This window comes from Gopherus flavomarginatus, chromosome 3 (genome assembly GCF_025201925.1).
Source record: "Gopherus flavomarginatus isolate rGopFla2 chromosome 3, rGopFla2.mat.asm, whole genome shotgun sequence".
NCBI classification, from domain to species: domain Eukaryota; kingdom Metazoa; phylum Chordata; order Testudines; family Testudinidae; genus Gopherus; species Gopherus flavomarginatus.
In genome coordinates this window covers 104414622-104425068 of record NC_066619.1, presented here as the reverse complement: position 1 = coordinate 104425068, position 10447 = coordinate 104414622, and the positions used below count along the sequence as shown (strand labels likewise).

The following is a 10447-nucleotide window of genomic DNA, read 5'->3' as shown; positions in this document are numbered from 1 at the left end:
GATGATGTCTACACAATCCTTTTCTTTGTGTGAAACCTTGAGTCTGGAGTTTGTTGAGGGTCCTACGTAGACTGCTGTGTCTTTCCTGTATGTCTCTGAATTTAAGTATTTGGTTGGAGCATGTCTCTTTGATCATTTTCTATTTACAAGATTTTCCTTCTTGAAGGTTTTGGAGTTTTTCTTTCCGTTTTCTTGCTATTTTCTTGTTCTTTTACCATGTTTCCTCCTTATTTTTTTGTGTGAAAGTGACCACCCATGACAATACACAACCCTGTTAACTCATGTTGGATCCACATACATACAGGCTTTTTATCATAGATTAATTTCTATAATTCGAAAGTGGTACGGAAAAGACCTCCAGTTCATCAGCCAGTGCACTTCCCATTCATAACCTCATAATTTTTCTAGGCATGGAAGAAGTATATGTGGGAGGAAAGGGTTAGGCCTCCCAAAAATATTGGCAAATTTCCCAACTTTAACCATTTCCTCCTATTTAGAAGGCACATTTAAAATCTAGACAGCACAAATCATCGGTATCTTCCTTCTGTGAAACCACAGGAGATAGAATGCTCTGAGGAAATCGAACCTTAACTCATTGTTATTTCCAGGTCTTAATATACATACTGGAGCTGAATAATAGATCCAGTGGAAAGGTGTGACTATCATGTGGTGTTGATCACTCCAAGTAGCGGACAATAGTGAAAAATTGAGAATAATTCATAAAACAGGATGAGCAATTAGTATCGTAACACATGCTAGAGAGGTACCCACATGGATGACTGTGATTTACAATGTGGTCAGAGGGAGGTTATGCAGAGAAGTGACATTATGTATATTTTACCAAGTGTGTCCCTGGGATGAAAGAATTCAAATAATTTTTTAAAAATGAAATTCAGTATTCATCATTTTTGCTGGTTCTTTCTCTTTCCCCTTCCCCTCAGCTTGGGCAGGGAAATTCTTCTAGTTTGTTTTATTCCCTTCACTTTCTGTGGTCACGTTACTTTTTCTGGATCTCAAGCCCGAGCCCAGACTGTTGTGCTGGAATTTCCATCATGGCAGGGAAATGTGTGTTAATTCAACAAGAAAACTATTTTCATTGAAATTAAAAAAGACAATCACATGAAGAAACGATGAAAACATTTTTGTGCATATTAAATTGGTTAGAGTCTGCCAAGTTTTCCTGCATTTCTATAAGAAATTTGAGATTTTAGCTTCAAATTTTTGAAAGACCCTCTGCAAAGCAGAGAAAGCGGACTTACCAGAGCCCTCAGATCACTATATGAATGAGACCATGGTTTTGTTGCTTTTATTACTTGAAGCTTCACGCCCCTAGTAGCCATTGTTCCAGCCTGGGGCAGCCCTGGCAGGGTGGCTGTAATGGAACTACGCTGATAGGGACCAGTATGGAGGTCTGACAAAGCTCTAGAAGTGATGAAGATAGTCAGGTGCTCTGTGTGAAAAGACTGTGTTCTGTGCAGAAGCCATCGAGTCATCTACTTCTATGATGAAAGCTGGGCAACTATTTCCTCCTTCCTGCTAGTGAGATATAAGGGAGAGCTTAAGTGAGGATGTATTAGTGGTGTTTTCCTCCCTTTTTATATACCTGTGGTCAGGGGCGGCTCTAGAGCATTTGCACCCCAAGCACGGCAGGCAGGCTGCCTGCAGGAGGTCTGCCTGAAGCCACAGGACCAGCAGACCCTCCGCAGGCAAGCCACCGAGGCAGCCTGCCTGCTGCCCTCACGGCGCTGCAGAGTGTCCACCGCGGCTTGCCACCCCAAGCACATGCTTGGTGTGCTGGGGCCTGGAGCTGCCCCTGCTTGTGGTTGGCTTTCCCACAGGAAGACCTAAAGTCATAGATGATGGATGACATCAAATGGGTTTTAAGTAGATTAAAAGATTCTTTCACGTAGCACAGCTTAAAAACAATGTGATGGAATGATTGTCAGGAGGTTCTCCTCCAACTACAGAGGAAATGGAAAAGTTAGACTTTGAAGAAGTGTTTGTATGGCTCCCAGGTGCAATATGACCGCCGTGTTCCACGAGAGAGGTGGGTACTTTTTGGAGGTTGGGAAATGAATCTGTTTATAATCTTTGACTTGTTCATACAGTCTATTTTTGCTCGCATTATTTCCCTGTAATTGTGCTTTGTCAGTACAATTTGTAGGTCGTTAACTACACCCAAGAATGAAGGAAGGAAGAAGGACTTGGGTAGGAAAGATCTTCTACTGCTGATAGGCACCACTACTGAAAAAAGCCTGCACCATAAGTAAGGATAGGCATTTGTATTAAGGGTTCCCTCCCTGTATATGCCTCTAAGCCAGCAGGTCCCAGACTGAGCTTCATGAATAGGTGATGGTATAGCGTACTTGATGGTGATCCTCAGAGAACTGATAGTTCCCACATTCTTTTAAAGACAGCTCAAATTTTATAAATGTGTTCCTACTGCTCCTTTTCTCTGTACGCATTTGGTGTTCCTGCCACGAAGGTATTACCTGATCTTGAATAGCAGGGTAAATAGTCCATAGAACAATATTTCTAAGATTAGGACCACATGATGAACTCTTTGAGAAACCTGGAGATAAAGAAAAGCAAAGGCTTCTGCAGTGGTGCCAGCTGTTGACTGTGAGGAATGAACAGAGACTCCTATTAGCAGCTCCAAATGAGGTGATAAAATGGATTTCTAATGGGCTTACATTGCTGTTTTTTCCCTAAATGGAGATTGTCAATCAGTGTGAAAATGTATACACAGTTTGTTTTTATGCTCTTTGAACATTTAATGTCGTGTTTGTTTGATTTCTCTTAATAACTTTTTAATACGAAATCTCCAGATTTAGGGTGAAATTTGTCATAGGCAAGTGCTATGACTGACCAATAGTTCTTCAAAATACTATCTATGTACCCAAAATTGGCACTTTTACTGAATGCTTGTATAGCACCCATAATAATGTGCCTGGGCACTGATAGGGCCCCGAGGAACTGTAATACCAATAATAAGTAATAGTCAGCTTGCGCTAGCCCTTCTACCTGCAACTGTCACTGTAGTGCATGTTAACCTGTCAGTTACCACAGCAAAGACTCTCTCTCCAGTTAAGGGAATACAGTTTGCATGTTGCAGAACTTCTATATCTAGATCAGTGATAGTCAGACCTCGGTAGTTCAGGAGCCAAATTAGCAGTTAATATTACCCAAAAAGAGCCACAGTTGTGTGAATTCATTGATTCATTTAGTATACTATAGTACTATTTGTATGTAAACAGTATGACAAGGGAAATAGTTAGTTTTTTTATATAATATATATTATTTTCAGAGCAAATAAGTTAACAATTTAGTGCAAGCTGATAAATTAATTGGTTAATAAAATAGTAAGAGCATCTTGATTGTTAATAACTTAGACTGGTTAAGAATTAAATCACCACAGTGTTTTTTACATCATGTGCTGCAAAGAAGCGACAGGAGACACATTAAAGAGCCACTTGCGGCTCACGAACTGAGTCTGAGTATCACTGATCTAGATGCAAGTCATGAAATGGTCTGAGACATTACATATATCAGAATAGTTCCCTTGTCTAGGGCCCTGAGATCATGATATCTTCTTCTTAGTTGTTGTTTTTCTCTCTCCAGCGTTTCTTCCTCCATCAGGGCTTGATTCCCCAACATGGGTATGTTTTAATTTATTCAGGATTATTTTTGTTCAGTTGCAAAACGATGTTTTCCCGTTTGCCTCAGTTTATCAGTTTCAATAGTCCTGTCCTTTTACCTTTTCTTAGATTGGTCAGGCTGAACTGACAGTTAGAAACAAGGCTTTTTACCTAAAAACTGAGCCAATGTCATCAGAAAGCAATTAGAAACACTAAATATGGTGCTTCCACAGTATGATTTTTTTTTGCAATCTTCTTTTAAAAGTACAGCCCATTTTAAACTATACTTTTATTTGTAAATCCACATTTCATCCCCTTACCAGCAGGAGGGAAACTGTTCATTTTCTGGATGGTCACTGCAAAACATAAAAAACCTCCCTGTAAACCTATATTTTCCTTCGTACCCTGCTTCACTTCAGAGAGGGAAATAGCGTAGGTATATTTAAAGTTATTTAATGCAGAAGTAGCTATGGCCCTCAAAAATATTGGGTCATCTGCACTTTTCAGATTTCATGTAGTTTAAAAGAACACTTAAAATGTTGATGCCAGGGAAACTGGTGTCTTGGACACTGGAAAAAAGAAACCTTTGCTTTGCTTGTCAACAAATCTGAAAATACAATGCAGTTAGTAATCCATATTCGGCAAGAGGTACCAACATGGATGGATGTGGTTTACAGTGGTGGTTAAAGCGCTTATGAAGAGAAGTCATATCATGTGTTCTTAACATGTTTGTCACTGGGATGTAATAATTCAAAGTTTTTTTTAAATCGAATTCAGGTTCACTATTACTGCTGGTCTCTTGTCTTTTAATGTTTGTGTTTCTCTTGGCTTGAACTGGAAAAATTCGTCTGGTTTGTTTAATTCCCTTACCTTCCTGTGGTCACACTTCACTTTTCACATGCCCTAGCACAGATTGTTGTGTTGGAGTTTCCATCATGGCAGGGAAGTGCGTTTTAATTCAAAAAGAAAACTATTTTCACTGAAATTGGAGAAGAAGATCCCCTTACAGAAAATCTGAAAACTTTTCTGTTCATATTAATTTGGGTAGAGCCCCAGGCTCCTAATGCACTTTCTGGTAAGAAATTCAACATTTTACTTCAATTATTTGATAGAGAGTCTTTAAAGAATCATAGAAATATAGGGCAAACAAGGGACCTCAAGAGGTCATTGAGTCCAGCTTCCTGCATTGACAGGATGAAGTATACCTAGACTAGGAAGGGCCACATCAGGGAACAGAAATTGTATGATGGGCCATGAATGCTCAGAAAATTGGTGTTGGGGTGTGGGCACTGGGATGGGGCTGGGGATGAGGAGTTTGTGATATAGGAGGGTGTTCTGGGCTGGGAGCAAGGGTTTTGGAGGCTGGGAGGGTGATCAGGGCTGGGACAGGGGTGCAGGAAGGGGGTGCAGGTTCTGGCTGAGAGTACAGACTCTGGAGTGGAATGGGGATGAGAGGTTTGGGGTGTAGGAGGGTGCTCTGGGCTAGGATCAAGGGGTTCAGAGGGCAGGAGGGGGATCAGTGCTGGGGCACGGGATCGGGGCATGACGAGAGGCTCAGGTGGTGCAGGCTCCGAGCAGCGCTTACCTCACGCGGCTCCCGGAAGCAGTGGCATGTCCCTACTTTGGCTCCTATGCAGAGGCGCATCCAGGCAGCTCTGCATTCTGCCCTCTGCAGGCACCATCACTGTACTCCCATTGGAGCACGTAGGAGCCGCAGTGGGGCCATACCGGCTTCTGAGAGCCATGTGGTGCATCAACCGACCCAGTGCTTCGGCCAGAGTGGGACAGAACTGCGTGGTGCAGGCCTGACCCAGTGTCCCCGCTGGAGCAAGGCTGAGCCATGTGGTGTGACGTTGGGCCAATGCCCCAGCCAGAGTGCTGGAGCGGGGCTGAGCTGCTGGTGCCACTCACAGACTGGCTTAAAATGGCTCCTGGGCCAGATTGCCCCATGGTCCATAGTTTGTCCACTCCGACCTAAACCATCCCTGACAGGTGTTTGTCTACTCTATTCTTTCAAATCTCCAATGACGGAGATTCCACCACCTCCCTAGGCAATTTATTCCAATGCTTGAACCACTTGGACAGTTTGGAAGTTTTTTCCTAATGTCCAACCTAAACTGCCCTTAAGAATACTATTAATACTAACAGAAAAGACCAAGGCATCAAAGTAAATACAGGGTAATGAAAGAACAGAATCTGTTTCAATAAATCTGTATATCAACAGCACATAGGCACAGAAGTAGTGTATAGTTTGAGGAAAGTTAGTTACAAAGCCCACAGAACCTGCCCAGAGGCTTCATGCAGCGACAGAGTTCTCTGTGTGAGCATCTCAGCTGCTTCATGTGGAAGCATGTGTGATGTGGGCTGAGGTGGAGTTGGGTTTGCTGCCTTGACTCATCATTCCTTCTTTCCTGCGACCCCATGGATTATTTTCCATAGCCCTGGAAAATAATCCTTGACACTGAAAAGATGGGGGCAGAGAGTGTAATGGGTGGTAATGCAAAATGGTGAGACCTTTGTCATCTGTGCAGAAATCATAGAATCTGCTTAGTCTGGAGATGGAACTACAGCCATTTCCGTGAGGAAGGCTGGGGTCCAACCTGTTCCTCCTCATTCCTGCCCACCATTGGAAGGATGTGGGAGAACCTCCTGTGGGGGATATTTACAGAGTTTCCCTCTCTTTTAAGAAATGCGAGCTGGGATTCCCCATAGGTATTTGCTGCTCCTTATGATACGGGTGATATTGTCAAAGAGCTCATCTGAATTCTCCACTCAGTATGGCCCTTTTTTTTATTAAAGGTCCGATGGCATGAATAAGAATAGTTCCTCTCTAGCACAGAATAGATTTGGGGTAGTTAGGGTTTTTCAGAAGAATTCAGTATTGTTCCTGGTTAGTAACTGACTGACGCATTCCCCGAAACTGGGGGCTGCATTTTAGAGGTGACAGAGAAACTATGATGATCCTCATTCAAATGTCCTATTCCTTCTCTCATTACTCACATGTAATTTTGTTTGTGGTGTGCACTCAAGAATGAATTTAATCTGTGCTGTGCTCACTCAAAATAAAGGAACCAAATGTGTGTGGAGGATAGACAAATGAGAAGCATTCATGGAGGCTCATACTTAATGGGCGGGGGCGGTGCTTGTAAATGTATTGTGTGGAGGTGGTATGTGAATGCACACAAACCCGATTGATGGAGTTATGAACAAGCTAATTAAATGCTAACTTAACTGGTGTGTTTTTGAGGGTGCATACTGTTTGTGGTTGGTGCCCTCTCTCCCTCCACCCAGTAGTTTAGCCTCTTCCAACACATCTACTAAACCAAACATCCACAACAAGAAGTTATTTGGTAGGGGAAAATAACCAAGGAAAAAGTAGCAGAGGAAAAAGAGGCAGAGGTCAGGTCTGGTGCATGGTTTGTTCCAGTGGAAAGACTAATTTTCACTCCATAGGTACTTTTTAAAATATAGAAGTACAGTGAACTTGCACACTGATTCATCAGTGTATCTAATTATATTTCCAACTTGAAGTACGAACATCAGTGGGATAGGTCATATACCATAAGTCGTGTGCATAAGTGCTTTCTGGACCTGGGGTTTTAAGGCTGAACAAGAATAGAGAGTTTTGTTGGATTTTTTTAAAATGGGTATTTGATATAAATCACTACCACTATATGTTGCCATTTTGTATAAAATAATAATTTATTCCAATTTATCTATGATAAAATATAAATAAGAGCAATAAATAAGACTGACATAAATATCCTGTTACAAATATCATAAAATGTTCTGAAAATATTTAAACAATACACAAATAGAATAAATAGTAGAAACAGCTTTTAAAATTCCATTGCATCTCATTTTAAATTGTGTATAAAATGTTAATTGATTTTGGTTAGTACTTCTAAAAATTTTATTTTAATTTCTCAATTTCTTTGTGAGTTTGTCCTGTGGTTGAAAACTGTTTAATTCCACTTGGATTCTCTTGCCGGCACTGATGCTGAACTGCTTCTCTGCTAGAGGAAATAATTGGTATCTCTTCACTTTCATCCTGGTGAGCTGAAAGTCCTTCCTTCCTTCCTGATAACGGTCCCACTTTCCACCATTGCAACCAAGCATGTCTCCAGATGACCAGCTGGCTGATGCAAAAGCCGCAGGAAATGTGTTGGAAGATTTCCTGGATTGTCACCTGGGCATTTTCCTACAGGGACTCTCAGAACTTGAGAACCTCTTGCTGCCACCTAAAATCGCTCTCTTTGTTCTGACATTATAGGAAAATTATCCACACCTCTTTGTTTGGAAGCTGTTCCAGTTCACATAGAATCATAGAATATCAGAGTTGGAAGGGACCTCAGGAGGTCATCTAGTCCAACCCCCTGCTCAGAGCAGGAGCAATTCCCAACTAAATCATCCCAGCCAGGGCTTTGTCAAGCCTGACCTTAAAAACCTCTAAGGAAGGAGATTCCACCACCTCCCTAGGTAACCCATTCCAGTGTTTCACCTCTCTCTGAATTATGCTGTTATACTGTGGTTGTACTGCATGTTACAGTTCAAAGGTGAAATTTAATCAGAGAAGAGTTGAACCATAGAAATATATAACAAACAATTAATGTCAACAATGTTTAAGGTCTAACCCTTTCTTTTAAAATTCTTAATTGTCTTGAAGCTTTTTTGCATCAGTAGCCTTAATTCTAAGCATTTTAAACACAGTAAATGAACAGAAAATTATCACATAAAATGTAGTTTGTGCAGCTGAATTTCATAATAGAGTGAATGTATTGCATAATACATCAAGCGTTATGGAGTGTTAGAAGTCACTGTGGGAAGAATCAGCAGAGAGGAGGGATTGCACTGCATCCTTCTGGTTTAACCTCAGTAGTTGCAGGATCCGGAGCTGAAATGAAATTGGAAATAGTTGAAACACAAAGGGAAAAAATATAATTTTCATAGAATTGATCTCAATTAATTAAATGAAAATATCTTTCCACATGTAAGCTTGCAGGTCTTTTAGTATGTTCATATTTTTTAAAGTCTCTAGGAAGCTTCTCAAACCTTGAAATACTAGAAATAGTTCTCATGAGGACAGCTTAATTAATAGCAATGATGATAATCGCAGAAACACACTATATCTGTCGAAGTCAGAATACTTTGGTCATCAGATAATGATACATCCCTCCCTCCCACGCTGAAAAGTGCTGGTGAGGTGCCTAAGGATTCCACATATATATACTTTGTTGCAAGGTCTGCCAATTACCTACTGCACAACAGTACTGATATGTGAGAGATTATGAAGATGTGCAAAAATAAATAATAGTAGAAACGCAGAAAATAAATCCATGTAATTGCAAATCCATTTCCAGCACAGGACGGGAAGAGCCTCAAACTTCTGCCATGGAAATCAGTTGGTATTTGGCCATTTATCCTGTAGAACAGGGGTAGGCAACCTATGGCATGCATGCCGAATGCGGCACGCGAGCTGATTTTCAATAGCAGTCACACTGCCCGGGTCCTAGCCACTGGTCTGGGGGGCTCTGCATTTTAATTTAATTTTAAATGAAGCTTCTTAAATTTTTTAAAAACCTTATTTACTTTACATACAACAATAGTTTAGTGATATATTATAGACTTATAGAAAGAGACCTTCTAAAAATGTTGAAATGTATTACTGGCATGTGAAACCTTAAATTAGTGTGAATAAATGAAGACTTGGCACAGCACTTCAGAAAGGTTGCCAACCCCTGCTGTAGAAGAATGATCAGGCCTATATAAGCAAAAAGATAAAATATCCGCTAGCTCTGTTCAGCTGTATAAATTACACTAATGTTAATTCATTTACTCTAGGGAAAAGTTTTGACTGTACCTTAGTTATTAAGCCTTCTAGTGAGTTTGTCAACTAGTACAAAACATCTGGGTATTTCCGTGCGAATGATCTCCCAGGCACACAGGCTGTACTGGTTTTCTTTCAGGAAAACATCTATCCCCTGAAAGTATTGTTTCACTCTCCGACTGGTGAGCTGGAGGTCCTCACTTTCTGAGTTGGTAAAGCCCTTCTCCATATGTGCTCTCAAACATGCCTCCAGCCGCTGAATTTGTAGATAAAGTCCATTTTGGAACCTGACTATAGAAATCCCATCCCAGGCACTCTGGGTGAGGTTTTTGCTAAAGATGTTGAAGATCTCTTGGAGGATCTCTTGAATTGCCACCTTGGCATTCTCCTTCTGGGACACTGGAAGTTGGACAACATCCTGGGTGGGTCTGAAAGCTGCCCTTTCCTTTATGCATTGTGAGGGGAAATTTCCGCTCATTTTCTGCAGAAGCTCCAAGCTTTCTTTGTTCACTTTGTTCTGCTGGAAGTGAAGCATGGTACAGAGCCGAGATGAGATTTCAGTAGAGAAGAGCAGCATAAGGCAAACGTGCAGCAAACACCTGGTGGTCATGATGATGCCTGTACAGTCCTTTTCTTTGTGTGGGAACCTTGAGCCTGGAGTTTGTTGAGGGTCCTATGTAGACTGCTGTGTCTTTCCTTCATGTCTCTGAATTTAAATATTTGTCTGCAGAATTTTTGTTTCATCATTTTCTGTTTTTAAGGTTTTTTCCTCCTGGAGGCTTCAGTCTTTTTCTTCTGTTTAATTCACTGCTTTCTTGTTCTTTTACCACGGCTTCCTCCTTTTTGTATATTTAGTGAAAGTGACCACAAATGACCATATACAACCCCTTTAACTCATGGTGGATCCACATGCATACAGGCTATTCATGATACATTAACTTAAAGATGTAATTTAATAAGATCATCCACACTTCAGAAGGGG

General features: G+C 41.0%; 1 protein-coding gene across 1 annotated transcript; it reads right to left on the bottom strand.

Moving 5' to 3' along the window:
- Positions 1–9499: 9499 nt before the first annotated feature.
- Positions 9500–10075, bottom strand: LOC127047318 (interferon beta-like). The gene has a single exon (XM_050945440.1). It carries the CDS (start codon positions 10073–10075, stop codon positions 9500–9502), a length of 576 nt encoding a protein of 191 aa, XP_050801397.1.
- Between the last annotated feature and the right edge of the window lie 372 nt (positions 10076–10447).

Coding starts and splice junctions, on each gene's coding strand:
- LOC127047318 (XM_050945440.1), bottom strand. CDS start 10,075: ATGACCACCAGGTGTTTGCTGCACGTTTGCCTTATGCTGCTCTTCTCT.